This window comes from Panicum hallii, chromosome 4 (assembly GCF_002211085.1).
Source record: "Panicum hallii strain FIL2 chromosome 4, PHallii_v3.1, whole genome shotgun sequence".
NCBI classification, from domain to species: domain Eukaryota; kingdom Viridiplantae; phylum Streptophyta; class Magnoliopsida; order Poales; family Poaceae; genus Panicum; species Panicum hallii.
This window is the reverse complement of record NC_038045.1, coordinates 20,890,646-20,908,535: the sequence shown is the minus strand read 5'-3', so window position 1 is coordinate 20,908,535 and position 17,890 is coordinate 20,890,646. Positions and strand designations below refer to the sequence as shown.

At 45.4% G+C, this 17,890-nt stretch overlaps 1 protein-coding gene across 2 annotated transcripts; it reads right to left on the bottom strand.

The window, feature by feature from the left end:
- Positions 1–6,409: 6,409 nt before the first annotated feature.
- On the bottom strand, positions 6,410–17,119 carry LOC112888574 (autophagy-related protein 2). Of its 2 annotated transcripts, none has more exons than XM_025954806.1 (14): positions 16,830–17,119; positions 14,938–15,956; positions 14,194–14,342; positions 13,312–13,565; positions 10,210–13,203; positions 10,011–10,123; positions 9,221–9,413; positions 9,012–9,125; positions 8,801–8,908; positions 8,431–8,563; positions 8,089–8,291; positions 7,647–7,840; positions 6,951–7,137; positions 6,410–6,857 (listed from the first exon to the last, which is right to left on the bottom strand). In XM_025954806.1, exons 1-13 carry the CDS (start codon positions 17,016–17,018, stop codon positions 7,077–7,079), a joined length of 5,724 nt encoding a protein of 1,907 aa, XP_025810591.1. In that variant the 5' UTR covers positions 17,019–17,119; the 3' UTR covers positions 6,410–6,857; positions 6,951–7,076. The 2 variants fall into 2 exon arrangements, with proteins under 2 accessions (XP_025810591.1, XP_025810592.1); XM_025954807.1 differs by having other exon boundaries at positions 13,312–13,559.
- Positions 17,120–17,890: the final 771 nt, after the last annotated feature.

The following is a 17,890-nucleotide window of genomic DNA, read 5'->3' as shown; positions in this document are numbered from 1 at the left end:
CCAGATTCTGGACGGCCCTGACTCTGCCAGGTGGACTGGATCCATCAACTTGAGTTGGGGTCTCGTTGGACCCTAGGTCGCTTGGTGTCTCCCCGGGTCGGGACCCGGCCAGACCCTCCGAAGTAGGGTCGGTTGTCGGAGTGGTGGAGGCCGGACCTCCCCCTCCTGCAGGAGGGTCCGCGGGGGCCCCCTGTGGGAGATACTCGGACCTCTCGGTGACCAGCACCATGCTGATCACTTCGGCCGTCGCTGCAAGATAAAGAAACAGTGTCTCACCTGAGTCCGGTGCAACCAAGACCGGCAAGGAGGTGAGGTACTGCTTCATCTCCTGGAAGGCACGTTCTGCCTCTTCAGTCCTTGCGAATGGACCGGACCCCCTCATCAACTTGAAAAAGGGGAGTGCTCTCTCCGCCAGCCTTGAAATGAAATGGCTGAGGGCTGTAAGGGACCCCGTTAACCTCTGTACATCCTTGAGGTGTGCAGGGGGTCTCATTGCCTCAATCGCCCGGACCTTATCCGGGTTGGCCTCGATCCCCCGGTGGGTGACCAGGAAACCAAGGAGCTTCCCCGTCGATACGCCGAAGACGCATTTCTTGGGGTTAAGCTTGGTGGAGGTCGCTCGCAACTTGTCGAAGACTTGAGCTAAATTTTCTAATAGGAAATGTGACTCTCTGGTCTTGACAACGATGTCATCAACATACACCTCAACTATATCTCTAACCAAATCACCTAAAGTGATGTTCATTGCACGAGCAAAGGTGGGTAGAGCATTAAGCAATCCATAAGGCATCACTATATAACAATAAAGACCATCCACTGTTACAAAAAGCAGTGTGCTTCCTATCATCACTAGCCATTTTGATTTGGTGAAAGCCAGAATACGCATCTATGAAGGACAGCAAATCACACCCGGAGGTGGAGTCTACAATCTGATCTATACGCGGAAGTGGATAGGGGTCTTTTGGACATGCCTTATTAAGATTGGTGTAGTCGATGCACATCCGAAGCTTCCCGTTTGCCTTCGGAACCACGACAGGGTTGGCCAACCGTGGTAGACCTCCTCGATGAAGCCAGCCTGTAGCAGTTTGCGGACCTCTTCACGGATGAAGTTTTGCCGCTCGATGGACTGCTTGCGTGGCTTCTGTCGGACCGGCCTGGCATCGGGGTGGATCTTCAGATGGTGCTCAATCACCTCCCTAGCGATCCCGGGCATTTGTGATGGTTCCCAGGCGAACACGTCTACATTTGCCCGGAGGAAGGCGACGAGCGCGCTTTCCTATTTCTCTCCCAGATTACCACCGATGCGGGTAGTCTGGAAGGTCTCCGCTCCGACCTGGACGGTCTTCACGGGAACATCATCCGTATCGGACGGACGGACCTTGGGTGCCTTGGCCAGGGCCTTGGCACGCGAGGTGGAGGGGTCGGACCCCCAGGCGCCAGCTACGGGGCAAGCACTTTTGCCAGCGCATGAAGCTTTTCGACCACCACGACAGCAGCGGCCTGGTCGCTCTGGATAGTGAGGACGCCTACCGGAGAAGGCATCTTCAGGACCAGATACCCGTAATGGGCAATGGCCATGAACCGGTACAGGGCCGGTCTGCCAATGATGGCATTGAAAGGGAGGTTAACTTCCGCTACCTCGAACTGCACGCTCTCGGTACGGAAATTGACCTCCATTCCAAATGTAACCGGTAGGGAGATGGTCCCCACCGGGTACACTGGGTCTGGGCTCACTCCAGAGAATGGGTGCGAAGGAGTCAGCTTGGACTCCGGGATCTGCAGGTGCTTGAACGCTGCATAGCTGATGACGCTGAGGCCTGCACCTCCGTCGATCAGCACGTGGTGAAGGCGGACGTTGGCGATGGTGGGCGCCGTGACGAGCGGCAGCAGACCAGCGCCCGCCATGTTCTCCGGGCAGTCCGACGACCCGAAGGAGATGGTGATGTTCTTCCACCGTTGATGGGGCGCCGCCTTTGGCATCGCCGGCTTCACCGAGAGAACCTCTCGGCGAAGAGTCTTGACATCCCGCCGGGAGACGAGCTCCGAACTGCCACCGTACATGACGTACAGCTTCTTGCGGCGCTCGTCACCCCTGGACTCGGAGTCAGATTGGTGGAAGAGACCTTTGAGGTCTTTGTTGGGGGTCTGATACCCCAATTCCCTCTCTGTCGCGGCCGCATCGGCGTCGGAGACCTTCTCCTTGCCGGACCGCCGTGGAGGGGAGGTGCCTTCCCTTGAGGCTTGGTCACGCCTCTTGCTGAGGCACTCCGCGAGCTTCTGGATCTCGCGGCACTCAGTGGCGCTGTGGCGAGCCCCAGGATGGACAGGGCACGACCCGGGGTCGGTGCGCTGTTGCCGCGGGCGCTTGCCACGGGAGTTCTGGCCCCGGTCGTCGCAGCTGCAACGGCCGAACCCCCAATCCGTGACTTGTCGAAGCCACGATTCTTCTTGTTCTTCTTTTTGCCGCTGCCAGGAGCAGCGACACTGGGCCCACTCGTCTGAGCAGGTCCTGCTTGGGTTGCAGAGTGCCATGCACGGCCCTCTGCAGCCCTGGCACATTTGTCCGCCAGAGCGAACAAGGTGGTGACGGTCTCCACCTGGTGGGTCGCCAGCTTCTCAAGCATCTTCTCATCTTGAACCCCCTGGCGGAAAGCCGTGATGATAGATGCATCGGAGATTCGTGGTATGGTTCCACGTACCATGGTGAAGCGGGAGATGAAGGTCCGGAGGGTTTCCCCAAGCTGCTGCCTCACGGCATGAAGGTGGGCCTCCACACCGTGCTGCTGGTACGCACTGGCGAAGTTTGCCGTGAACTGTGCGCACAGCTCACCCCAGGATCGGATAGATCCCGGGGTAAGGTTCATGAGCCAGGTCCGGGCTGGCCCGGTCAAGGCTATATGGAAGTAACTTGCCATGACGGCGTCATTACCTCCAGCCGCCGTGATGGCGGTGATGTAGACCTGCAGGAATTCTGACGGGTTGGAGGACCCATCGTACTTCTCCGGCAGGTGTGGCCGAAACTTGGACGGCCAGGCAACTGCGCGAAGGTGGTCTGCGAGCGCGGCGCAGCCCACCCCAGACATCGGCGCCTGGGCAGGTCCCTGCGGGGCCGGAACCACCGCAGCGAATTCGGCATCGAGGTCGCGACCCTCGATACTGAGCCGGCGACCACGCGCCCGCTCGATGGAGACACGGGCATCCTCTCCCGCACGTCAGCGGTTGAGCTCCGCCCGGAGGTCTTCGGTTCGTGCACTCCTTACTGACGGCGAGTGCACAGGTCCGGATGGGCCGCCCTGACGACGGCGTTGCCTGGAGGCAGACCCCCCCACTGAACATGGGGAAGCCTGTGCCAGGTTGAGGAGGCGGTCGACATCGTCACGCCATTGCCTCTGGGCGTCGGGCGAGGCCGCCTCACCAGGGGGATTGCGGAGCAACTCCCTGGCTGCCATGAGCGGCCCATTCGGTGCGGGCACCGATTGGGCCACCGAGGCCCGCGCCGGAGCGCGTTGCGGAGCTGCTCGCGCCGCCCTGGATGTTGGACGACGGGAATCATGTGGCGTCGTGGACGCCACCTCCTCGCCCAACAGGAGGTCGTTGTGACCATCTTCCTGCACCATGGAGGTCGTGAAGGTCGACCGAGCGCAAACCAAACCTAAGCCCCTACCTGGCGCGCCAGATGTCGGAGGAATTCTCCAGCCGGGTGGCGGAAAGCACCCGCCTAATCCTAGTTAAGGATGGTTTTGGAGGAGACTTAGGAGCGCTCGATCGGTGGACAAATGAACGCAGGAAGAACACGAAGATTTAGAGTGGTTCGGGCCGCCGGAGCGTAATACCCTACGTCCACTTTGGTGTTGTATTGGCTGCGTGAGCCTGAATGGAAAGTAGCATAAGCTTGTGTGTGTGCAACCTGGGATGTGTCTGTTGAACCTTATCTTCTGACGAGTGCACTCTCCCTTTTATAGTTCAAGGGAGGTGCTTACACTGTGCAGAACCCCGACAGGTGGGCCCGGCCAATAGGAACCTGCTCTATGTGATATGGAGATCTCCATCTCTAGCCCCCTGTTGTAGCCTTCACGGTTGGGAAGATAATGTGCGTATCCACAACCTGAATACGGTCGTGTGCCAGCCTTATCTTGCACAGTGTCCGGTGTCAGTGTTGCCCAACAGCGAAGCCGTGCTGTCACTGTTGGGATGTAACCTCCTGTCAGGCGGTGAAACAGCGCTGACCCGTTGCGTGCGCACTATTGCAACGCACGCCTTGGCTCACCTATTACAGGCCATCATCACGCGCGCAGCGCCGTGACGGGACTGTACGCAGTCCGCGCGCTGTGCACGGTGATACGACGCGCCGCCTTGGAAACAGGCGGGCTTACCGTGGTGTCAGCCTACCTGCCCCATTTGTCAGCAGCAGGCCGCTCTTTTTGACTTGGGCGCGCCCGGCCCAGCTACCGCATTAAATGCTGGTAGGTGGGCTGGAGACCCGCGAAGGGCCTCTAGCCGCAGGCACGTGGCAGGGCCAGCCCCGCTCCCACCGCAGGACGGCACGCGGCGGCACAGGACCCCTTCCCGAGGGGAGGGGGGTCCGGGCCCTCGAGGCCGATCGGAGCGGTCTGGCCTGTGATGGTCCGGCCATCACACGTGGCGGCCCCGGACCTCCCTGGTCGGGGGCTACCCGAGAGCTCTCCAGCCTTCCAGAGGACGTGGGGGCCCGGTTCCGGAATAGCACGGGGAGGGTCCGGAGACCACGGTCCCAGCTGTCAGACCCGGGCCGTATGCCACGTCCTCCAGAAGGCAAAAGGGGAGATTATGGATTGCGAGACGCCAAGGGCCTGGACACCCTAGTAGGAGGTACCCCTGTCTGTATGTACCGACAACACCTAATATTACTACAGCGGGATGAAATAATTTATACAATTATTTTAGTGCACCTACTCCGATTCTAAGAAACGCATAAAAGAGTTCCTGGACTAACCCGGAATGGCATGCATCAATCGTGGTGAACGCTGGTCTCTTTGTGTGTAAGTTCTAGCAATCCAAATGACCACAAGGACAAACTTATTAGATGACCTCGCAAAGAATTCATTACTTTACCTCAAAAAAAAGGAATTCATTACTTATGGGTAAAGCCGCAAATAAGTCCATCCCACCAAATACAACGTTACGGACAACAGATGATCAATATCTACAAAACCATCCTCTACATCCAAAATTCCAAATTCCTGGAATGTTCCGTCACTTCAAAGTCCAGCTCATTTGGAATGCGAAAGTGGGAAAGCAGTTCTAATTTCTTTGCTTGGCTTCTCGGTCAGAACAAAATCCAGCAGGCAATTTAGCAAAAGAACAAAACGAGTTTTAAAATGGAAGCTGGATGAAAACGGTGAGAAAATCTCACAACACATCAGAAGCAATAAGAATATATCGACTTCAAATAAGTCCCTCCAAAGCTCCAACCAAATGCACCAGTTTCGGTTTGCTAAGTGGACAAAGAATTGTCAATATAGTACATAATCACCTATATATTAATATTAATTTTTGATATATTCCATCACTTCAAAGTGCAGCTCATTTGGAATGCAAAAGTGGAAAACAATATAAATTCTTTGCTTGCTTTCCTATTTATGGAAAATTTGTACGGCGGTTTACAAAAAAGTTGAATGGTACACCTGTGCCATTTTTTTCTTCCAAACAGAGGGTGAAGCAAACCATCAATGGCTCTTATACATGTGAGGACTTGAATTATTATTAAGATAGGTATTTTAATCCAAAAATGTTATTTCAGCTCCAAGTGTCGCTTGTAGGTGGTTGCAGACTTTTGTTGTTTGGCAACACTTCAGCATTCTGTTGGAAGATAAAGAGGACGCAACAAAGCAGATCCTTAAGATCTGATAATACATTCAACATGAATTGACTTACACACTTCATACGGATACAAATACACGCTTTCGGTGTGTTCGTTTCCTAAAGTCTAAAGTTTAGACCTGTAACATCAAAAAGAATCTTATCATTTAGAAGTATTAAATAAAGTCTAATTACAAAACTAATTGCAGAACCCAAGAGCTAATTCGTGAGACGAATCTAATAAGGTATATTAGTCCATGATTAGCAGATGATTACTGTAGCATCACTGTGGCAAATTATGAATTAATTAGGCTCATTAAATTTGTCTCGCGAATTAGCACCTATCTGTGCAAAAAGTATAGATTTTATTTAATACTTCTAAATAGCAAGATTCTCATTTGATGTGACAAGACTAAACTTTAGAGAAGACTAAACTTTAGAGGGTAGGAAACGAACACACCCTTTGCCCATACCTTAGAGCACTGATCTTGAGAGCGTCGGAGTGTAATGGAAAATGCAAATAGATGAACAGAAAAGGGTATGCAACGAAATGAAACCAGGATCACATTAGTTTTGCCCGTGCCAACATTATTATATACATATAGAACCCAGATATGGCACAGGCAACAGCAATGCCGGTGCACTGTTTTATTTTACCCCCACCCCCAAAGCAACAACTCTGTCACCACAAGCAGATCAAAAAATTGATGGTAATATTTACACTTGAAAAGGTGAGAACTTATTGTCAGAGGTTTGGCAACCTACCAGGCACACTCAAAAGTCACAACCGAAGCAAAAGAGATATTTACATGCACACAACTCACAGCGCAACCATATGTACAGTGGGGCCAGTCATGCCGGCCCCAGGTCATCTTCCCAAGCTAAGGAAAAGGGGTTACAAAACTTCCACCAGCCTAGGCGATGGAAACAACGAGTGGTAATTACAACCCTCCTGTGTCTAATTTACAAGGTGTGGAAGGCTTTGACGGCACATATAATCTGTCCTAAGATCTGTACACCTGCGCAAATGGATCAAAACATCCATAAGAACACACCGGACCATGCCGATTTTCTAAAAGGTAATGAGTCTTATAATAGTGAATCTATCTTACACTGTACAAGTTTGCCTCTCAACACTGGACGAGACTGCAGCACAGGTGCTCCCCAACCAGTTCGTCCAAGATAAAGATGATGCAAGGCGTGCAAAAGAATGAAGGGACACCTCTTCTGAATGAAGTCTACAATTGAGAAGGTCCATTGTATTTGTACATGGATTCTTTCTTGTGCTCAGGATCAAGGCTGCACACATGAAAAAAAAAGCAAGTTTTGCTAACAGAAATTAGCAGCAGAAGAAATGATTCCTTTCACCAAGTCAAGGCACAGCAGTTGATCCTTCAAAATCATTTTTCTCAGTTATTCAATTTAAGATTATACAGAAATATATTGACTCATACGAAACCTCAAAAATTACTCCACTTCGTTGATTTAGTAACTAATCGACCCGACTTGTAACTTCAACTCTTTAATACTTTCTGCTCCTAAATTCTTTAACAGACACTAAAAGTAGAATATCAAGTACAACGTATCGTTTGACAAACAAAGATAAATAACCAGTAATAGGAAGAAGAAATATTGAGTTGGAAGTTTACAAGACAGGGACAAAGTAATTTCTTATGTGGTGCTTAAAATCTCCACTGACAGATGCAAAGTCTCTGGTACTCCCGTCATAAAAGTCTATAGATGACTGGCATAGTACAAATAACAATCGCACAGAAACTTAAGGAGTTAAGAATGAGCTCAAAACTGACCTGTTCCTTAGACCAACAAGTGCACAATGGAAAGCACGAGCAGATGCCGATACTGGAGCTACTGCAGCAGCTGGTGCTCCACAAATTGCAGTAGCCAGGGCTGATCCAGGACCAGCCCGGTTATAAACTTTAATAGGATTCGCAATCAAAGCAGAGGCAGTCCTTCCAAACCCATCAGTTAAACTTTCATAGGCCTGCACAAGTTGTGAATTAATGTTACTAGCACTAAAGCACTACATGACAGGAGCTATAGTTGCTAGGCAGCCTCAGCCTGTTAAACTCCAGAGATTCATGAGAAATTAATTCAAAGTTTGCTCCAGACCATAAATTATATAGTGGTCCCTAACTTATGAAAAGGTTAAAACCAAATCCCAAACACTAACAGCTATGTAATTAAACTACTGAAAACTAAAACTGTTATGTATCACAGAGGAATTCATACCTGTTTTATCCCTTGTTGTGCACTTTCAGGCTGGTTAGCTCTAATGCTGTGTTTTGTTCGTTTTGCTTCACATGAGGCTAAAGATGGTGGAACAGCTGTAAGAGCGCGCTCTGTCTTCACAAGCATATCATGAGCTCCCGCAGCCAAATGGACACCAAGCCCTACTGCTTCAATGGAAACACTCCTTATAAAAGCAACTGCACCTGTCAAACAAGATGCCAAAGCCATAACAATTAGTGGTAATAAAGAAGCGTGTCATCAAGTAGTTCACATTGCCATGGCATAATCACACTTCAAACAGAAATGTTAGCTGATATATGTCCTACACTATACATGTCTTACCTCTTTGCATTCCCTTGAGCAACTTCCGGTCCTTCTTGTAGCTTTTGATGGGCAAAGATACCAACTTCTTAGTCCCTGAACTGACAGCAACTAGTGATCTTATTGGAGGAAGCCCTTTTAACAATTTGTGAACCTAAACAAGTAACAGATATTTCAATTCAGACTGCAATGGATTTTAATTGTAATTCAAGTGCAGACTTAATACTTTGTCCATATTTCCGCAGGTACATTTAGGTAACAATGTAGCAGTGCAAATTTCAACTACATTTCTCCTTAGGCATTATCTGCATTAAGTTTTCACATGTTTTGCGTTTGTGCATGCAAAAGCATACATGTCTGAAAGTACAGGTGCGCATGGATAGACAAGGACCTGGTTTTTAGAAATGTCCTCCAACCATTCTGCAGCTACTGTATCACATATGCTGTTCCATCCGTAAACACCCATTGCTGAAACATGCTTGAGCTTCAAATCAATTCCCTGTTCAACAAATTTCATGTCAGGGTTATTTTTATCCATACATAGATAATTATCTGAAGGTTTCCTTGCTACTGGAATGTTTTTTTTTTCAACAGAAATTTACCTTCCACGGAAGAATGTTGAGAAGTTCTGCATAATTTCCTTTGCCTAGTGCAATGGGATCAAACTGACGAGGTATATAATTAATGTGCAGAACAAGCGGCTTTACATCAAATTTCTGGCATATCAAAGAGGAAAAAAATAATTAGATCGCAAAAATTTTATGAGTCCAGTATTGAACGAAAAAGTAAGTGACAATGAACTTTAAAATACCTGAAAGAAAGGAAGTAATGCCTCATCCGCAACTGTATTGCCTCCATAGCTTGTGCTTTTCACATCAACAATCTCTTTTTCGCAATGCAAATGAGGGTCATTGTTACAGGAATCATTCTGGAAGAAATTGATTAGGAAGTTAAGTTGCCCTTGATCAAGATGCAACTGCAGAGGTAAAATCTCGAGATGAAGCCTGCAAAAGTTAGGATAACACAAGAGATTGTTAAATGAAGGAAGCATAAAAAATGTGAAAGGTTATTTCGGATTGTTGTTATAAATGGCTCCGTTAAATAAGAGCTATGGCATATCATTTCAGATGAAGCAAAAAGGAAGTCCCTAAAGCTCCCTACACCCTCCAACGCCTGGGCCCTCCCTCTTACCCTAACGCCTGTATGCCATGGCACCTAGGTGCCAATGCCTTAAACCTCAACCACCAGTGAGACAGGATTACACCCTCCGACATCTAAACTCATACCATATATTTTTATCCAGTGATGCAAAAAGATATTGGGAAAGTGCATTTTGTCTTTTTCCAGAACTTTTGAAGCCAACACAGTTCTTCAACTACAATCTACAAAACCAAAGAATGTTCTCCTATAGGTGTGGATGACATAGACCTTGCCATTCTCTTTATTTGTTTGCATTCATCGAGTAGGGCAGAACTCTGTATGGATTAACAGAAAAGACTTTGCCATTCTCTTTATTTATTTGCATTCATCGAGTAGGGCAGAACTCTGTACGGATTAACAGAAACAAGCAAAGGGTCTTTGCCATGAGAGAAGGTCTGTACCTGTAGTCTTCCAAAGGAGCATGTGGTTCGGGCCTTACAGACTCCAGTTCAAACCTGAATAAACTGGAGCAAGATTCTCTTGGGTAATCCTTTGAGTCGTAACTTCCAAGAACCTTTATTGAATGGATGAGAAGAATTGAAACCATTAGCCATGGGACTAAAGCAAGTTTGTAACATAACTTGGCAATAATAGACATACCAGTTTCCAGGGAGCATGGATACTTTGATCACAAAGACTTAAGTCCTGAGCAGCAACGGATAGCTTAGATATAGAAACATCCCCATCTGGATACATGTCAAGTTGGATACTGAGCCCTGTCAGGGTAAACTCCAAAGAAGAGCTCCTATCTCTGCCATCTGTGCATGTGAAGCTAGTTGAATCTTTCTGAGGTAATAACCAGTCACCTCCAGCATACATCCGCCACTTGACATCTATATCATGAATAAGAACCTTTCCTTTAAGATTACAAGATTCATCAGTATTCGAGACACAAACAGATGCCTTCACTTCTTGTTGAAGTATTTGTTCCCCTTGTTTGCTTTTCTTTTGCGAAACATGGTTCTCAACTATTGTTAAGGGAACATTGTTATACCATCCCCCATCTTCACTCTCCAGGGTTCTAAGAGCATCCCCACCAGATGTACATTTATGCTCTTCATATGATGACAATTGATGAAGTTCAGGCATATAATATGAGTCAATGATTTGATCAGCACAGGAGTTTTGTCTCAGTGGTATTTGAGTATTCAGTTCAAACCCATCATCCGTCTCACAGCAATTGCTCTCGCAAAAATCATTGGCCATGTATTCCTCGTAAAAAGCATTCTCAATGATATCATCAAGCAGTCCATCTGACTGGCAATCTCCAGAATCTCTCAAAATCTCCAAACTACTTTCAGATTTGTCTGATGCATCAGCAGCTATATTTTGTTTGCTTGCTTGTTGGACACTATTCCACCTAGATTGTAGATGATCTAGAGCATCCCGCATATCTGGACCATATAGCTGCTGGAGTTGGGAGCCCAAACGAATAAGACCATAAGTTGTATCATGACAAGTACCAATATCGAATTGGGAATCCAATATTTCAAGTTTCCAAAACAAAGAATCGATTCTTAGAGAAGCTTCAATTAATGTATTCTGGGCAACCTTAGCATATCCTGCTTGACGAAGATAATCTACACCATAACCACAAGTGACATTTTTTGAGCCAGATGATTGCAAAAGAAGAACCCCAAGATCACGTAACTGGATATCAAAAACAGTAGCTGCAGAGGCTGATGCCGATTTATTATGAAGTTTAAATGATGATGCAGCTAAAAGGCATGAGAAAAACTTGTGGTCCGCTGCTTCAGCATCGAGAGTGACATATTTGAAGTGAGGTTCATAGCTAACAGCAACATCAGCCAGCTCAAGAAAGAAAGATGATAAATAGAATTCACCAGACTGAGAACTATTTACTGTGCTACTATCATCTGACTTTCCAGTTCCATCTGAACCTGAACTGAACAGCAGGCATATCGCATTGATCCAATCCATACGGCCACCAGGAGCCACAATTGTACCAGAACGGACACCAACAGAAGTGTAGTTCTCTTTTAGCTTTGGGTTCCTGATGTGGGTCACAGAACAGCCAGCAGTGCCAATAGACAACACATTAGTACCTTCACCATCACCACGCCTGCAGGCAGAGTCCTTGCAAACCACTATAAGAAAATCTTTGCTTTCTTCAGGGGCTTCATCATCCTTAACACCAACAGAACCCCAAAGCTCCCCTTCACCATGATTCAGCCAAAGAAAACTGGCATTGTTGAGCCCACCAACATTCGAAAAAGAGAAAAGAGAAAAATTTGAAACTTTCAACTTAAGAGAATTCCAGGATCCTTCTAGTTCTGCCTGTAACAAAGGACTAACTTCCACTGTTTCATCCAATTCAGTGCAAATTTCCAAGACGCTGCACTCAAAGATGATAGATGTTTGAGTGCAAATATCATTGGTTGGAACAGATTTGTCCTTGCAATTTCCAGATATGCTTGTTTCTTCATTTGACATCCCATCAAGGACATGATCTATCAAGTTAGTTAATAGCTCGCAATCCTTTTTGCTAAGTTGTAATGAGACACAAGAAAGTTGAACATGAAATAAGAGCTCAGTGCTCTTAAGGAGCTCCTGGCGCATGCTAGATCCTGTCTCTTCAAGATCTTGTGTTATAGAAGGGGAAATGCCAGCCCATTTGCTGTTCTGTTTTTCAGTAACCAATTGATCATGCAGCTTTGCCAAACTCCATGCTTTGCTCACCATCTCAGGGCTAGTTACAGGATACTTTCTCCTGATAAGTGTGATGCCGGAGTCATTATAACTGGTTCCAGTAACAGAAAAAATCTTCATTGTAGAGAAAGTTTGCCTATTTGAAGAAAAGACTCTACCATCCAATACATCATTGGCAGGTTTAACCAAATAGATGTCAAAGTTCCCTGTAGCCAGATGGATTGAGGTACATGGTTTGCCAAGATGAAACTCATTATGAATTTCATTTTGTGGATGAGATGCAGTTTCTGCCATGTTCAGACATGAAGTGTGGTCAATCACCAGGAACTTATCCAGGATGGATGGGTGGCTTAAATCCCACGAAAACTCAGTTGGAAAGCAAAGGATGATTCTTGCAGGTGACAGGGATATATGAATATTTAGACTTCCAGTTGAGGACACATTTGTGCTGGTAGTCAATCTGCTTCCTTTATCATCACCATGCATGTGAGCTTTATGCTCTTCGTGTGACAAATCGGATTCAACTTTATTAATAAAACTCAACAGCATGTATAGAGTATGGAAGTGCACCCATAAAACCAAAGGAGCCAAACAGATCGACATAGAAGTTGAGCTTACTAATTTGCCATCTTGATCTTTGGTACTGACATCATAATGGAATGTGCACTTGCCATAAGTTTTCAGCAATTCAACTTTAGTCAGTTCATTTGAACTGTTGCCACAATGTTCAAAGGTCTCCACTAAATGATCTCCAGCAGCAAACAGGCACTGAGGGAGGGAAGCTTGAACTCCTTGCCGCAAGTTATTATTCAAGAAGTGGTAACCAAGGTATGAATCATCTGAACTATTGTTTCCAGCGCGGTAGTATTCATCAAGCTTCATTTGGGCAACTGATGCCTTGAACCTTAAATTTTTTGGATATGTCTGCAGACATCAACATCAAAAATATTCAACATCAAGCTTGATGACACTACAATGATGCACAGACAAAGAACAAGCATCACTGTACTAGCACAGACAAAAAATGAATACCTGTAGATTCAGATGAATATTCTGACATTTGGCTTCGAGATGATGCATATTTAAGCTGGAAGCAGCAGCAGGAGATATAATTGATTTCTCAAACTGCTCAGATGAAAGGCAGCTCGAAAACATTTGAGAATTTCTCATATCATCCAATTCACTGATAGGGACACTGGAATTGTTGACATCCATGTCATCACTGAACAAAAGAAGAACAGATACCTCAGCAATGGAGGCTCGTAGGGTCTTCTCGATCACTGGTTCTGTCAGGAAATAAAAAGTCAATACAGCCATATATATGTGATGTGATAATTTAAGTGGTCAAGTAGAACACTACAAGCACTTGGTCCAACAACAGAAATAAATGCAATAGTTTTGTTCATGCCAGTGGTACTAACAAATGGCCATGACAAGAAGCTGTTATTCTTAAGTCACTTCAAGGGCTAACAATCAGATACTCACTCGTCACAGAAAAAGTTGTCCTTTTGGGATATATGCACTAAATGCATTCTAAGTTTGACTCACAATATCTATATGCATGTTTAGAGTTATAGGCTATAGCATGTAAGATCCATCTTGAAAAATACTTACATGAAATCATCACAGTTTATTTGGTTCTGAACATATACATAAATAGAAATTGATGGTAAAAGTTGCATTTTGGGGACTGTCCAGTATCCATGAACAGAATGTCACCTTTTAATGGAAGTAGTATCATATATTTACTTAGTATAGAAAAAAAACTACTTAACATGGATAGGTTCAAGAGTAAAATAAATGGCAGATGAAGGAGCCACCTTATCCATTCATAACCAAAACCAAGAAGAGTGTATGATACAGCATAACCAATACTAAACTGCAAGCCATATGCCAAAGTTAAAAGGAATATACCTTTAGGAACTTGATCAGATCCAGATGCTAAAGTTGATGCAAAACTTATGGCATTGAATACTGAACAAGTCCAGTCCCATATACCACTGTTCCCTAGACTAGATTGGGAGTTCCTCAATTCCTCAAAACATTCAAAGAATTGATCAATGCTGCCAAAAAAGTAACAAGGGATTAGTAATGCGGTTAGAACAGCCCAAGTCCTTTTTTAGGAAAAAATAGCATGACTCCCTCAGGAAGATAATAAATAAAACTTGGCAAACAGCAAGTATCTCTTATAAAAGAATTACTTGGTGTCAAAGCAAAGGGAAATTTATGCTAGAAACAAAGAAGAGCAAATAGTGATTTGACCACTATAACTCCAGGCTACATACAATGAATCAGAGAAATATTCAAGCAAGTAATCACAATGGCCTTCTGAAAGTTGCACTGTTTTATGAATACAAGACTTCAAAGGATGCAGTGAAGAACAATTCCAGAAAGAAGCTAGCAATAAGTGGGTACTGCGACGGCCACAAATCAGAAGAAATAAAAGCAAAAGCTGTTTACATGGAAAGCATGCAAAGACCAACAGACTACTTTTGAAAAGCCCATAGCTGGTCTCATATATTCACAAAAGATACAAATAGAAGCAAATTGTGCATAACAACAGGAAATTGACAATGATATGGCAAAAGAAATTTCAAGTTACGCTATGAGAGTTGTGATTAGGATTTTCAAGAAATGAAATGTAGCGCGGAAACAAACCTTTCATCACAATCTGAATCAGGATCGCCTTGATCCTCACGGGCAGCAGGCTCCATCCAATCTGTTATTACATGTGCCCTTGTAAGGAAAGATTCCTGAATTTTACCTTGCCTGCTTTGAGAAAATGTGCTACGCGCCAAGCATTCACTGTTGGCTATCACAGAATCTGAACTTGATTTCAATGTGCTTAACGCGGGTGAACAAAAGGCAGACCTGGAAGAGCTTATAGAGATATCTGCAGCATTATGTGCACAACTCTGTTTGTCTACTGGCTTCCTTTGGAGAGAATCCCATACATTCATGATCCACCGGATACTGCTGATTTGTAACCGTAATTCCAATGAATCGACAGACACATCTGCATCAATTTTCTCAAAGTTCAAGCACCCCTTATTCCATGGGATGCTTAAGTTGAGTTTCCCTGAGAATCCACCAATGGGACCTGTCAAGACTGCAGTAGTACTATGGCGTGATGAAATGTCAGCTACTCCTCTAAATGGATCATTTTGAAGCAGTGTATCGACATCATCCATCTTCAAAAACTCAATGACCGCCTCATGGAAAGTCAAAAAGTTGTTCAGTTTAAACAGACCAAGTTGGGTTCCAAATTCCAACTCTTTAATTCGGAAAACCAGAGATCGATTATTTTCTGGAAGCATACTATCCAAACTGGTTTGAGGATCAAATACAACATATACATTCTTTAACTTGATATTAAAACTTGTCAGAAACCATTTGACGGCATTGGCAATTCTCTTGACACCTTCATCCACATCCCGAGATACAGAAGTAGAACACTGATTACTATCAGATTCATATCTTTGGGTCTTGACTGATGTCTGTGTGTCACTAGTACTACCAGAGACAGAGCATTCAGTATGTACATCAGCAACTTCACTTGCAACAGATGGAGCAAGCACAAGCTCCAATTCTTCCACAACAATCTCACAACTACCAGTGAATCTCACTATCAGGGATTTTATCGATCCTTCTTTCAGCATAATAGGAGATCCCGACAACTGAAATAATACAGAAAATTAACTGATGATTCATTTTAAAACAGGAAGCAAACAATTTAACTTCTACAAGTATCGCAACTTCTTTTTGCATCCACATAAGAGATATTGGTATGCTAAGTACCACACAAATTATGTTAGAAGAAAACAAGTGAAGAACGAGCATTAAAGCTAGAAAGAAAGGCAATTAACATCATAGACTAGCTGGGCACATGATACTTTCTGCTAGGTTGATTTTTAACACTACACACACTTCGCATTTCTGTGTGTACAAACTTTGCACTGCAATGTATTTCAATTTAGTCTGATCCAAAAGAATGAACTGCAAACAGCAACAAAGATGCATAACCCCTTCTCCTTCTCCCAAAACTGATGCTCCAGCTGGTCCATAAGGTACAAAATAACTAACAAAATTCTACTGAACTATGCAGCACAACAACAAAAATCAGCTTAATCAAAATTGGTATCCAATATTGCCAGTCTCGACACCAATGAACTGCAGCTCTACTTCTTTTCCCCACCAATCCTTTAGTTCCACCACGAAAATAGCCAAAAACCCCCGCCTCAATCCCTAACCACAATTAGCTTCGCAACAGTTTCCATCGCGATCAAAATTCAAAATCAAACATAACTAACCGACCCGGCAACCAAATCAAGGATACCTCGCCTCACCGCCAAGTTCTCCGCTTTCCCACAAAACAATTCGATCGTCCTGACAACATGCGCGCGCCAGTCGGCGATCGAACCATCACAAAACCTAAACCTCCCTCCGCTCCCAATCGAAAGCGGACAGCGACGCCCCCCAACCCAACACACATGGGAGAAGAAGACGCGGGAATCGCGAGAGCAAGCGGGGGGCGCGGACAAAAAACGCACCTTCCGGTTGACGAACTCGGCGTTTAGCGCTAGGTCGTTGAGCTGAAGCGTGCCGCGGCCGAGTTGGATGTCGAACTGGTCGAGGTCGAGGTCGCCGAGGATCAGATCCCCGAGCCGCTTCTTCAGCAGCGACTTGCAGACGCGCTTCAGAAGCGTATCGAGGCGTAGCCCTTCCAGGAACCCCATCATCTCCCCTCCCGCGGCGGTGGCAGCGGCGGCGGTCGGAGAGGGGACTCGCCGGCGACGGAGGCGAGATAGTTTGCTTCGTTCGATTGATAACAAGTCGCCTTTTTCGTATTAGACCCTGCGGAGAGGGGACGGTTATTGCGTAGTTACGACGGGCACCCCGGGAAACTGAGATTTTACGGGCGCGCCAGGAAGACTGTGCCACTGCCCGGTGGGGCCAGCCAAGCCGCGCTCCGCTGGGGTTAGAATTAGAACAGAACTCCGTTTTGGACAGATGCGGTAGCTTTGTCGGCTGGAGGTAGCTTAGACATACTCACCGAAGGTACGGAGAATATTTTAAATAGTTAAACATACTCCTCGAAGATATAGAGAATATTTTGGTAAATTTCACTGAGCACTGCAAGTAGCAAATATATTTGTAGGTTGCCACGGTTGAAGCTCTTATATATTGTAAAAATATATATATATATATATATATATGTGACTATATCCCCATCCATCCCTTGCTGTTACTGTGTCATAGGCGCGTGAGCTCACGTCCTTATCGAAGACCTAGCTAGTGTCCTAGCCGCGCCATCGCCAAGTTAGGCACACAATACAGCCACTGCAAATCAGAAAAGCATCGCATGTGTGTGGATAATGGCTGATGTTTTTTCTACAATGAGTTTTGTTCGACATAGATTTTGTTGTGTTTTCATATTATCATTATATTTGAGTCCATTTAGATTAAAATATATTATTGTTGTTTAATTCTCACTAAATATATACATTTCGGGTTATCCATCGATGATACTGTTATTGGTACATAACATTTGAATTTGAATTGTAAAATAAGGTTGGAATCGTGACAGGGCGAATATCACGGATACCCCAAA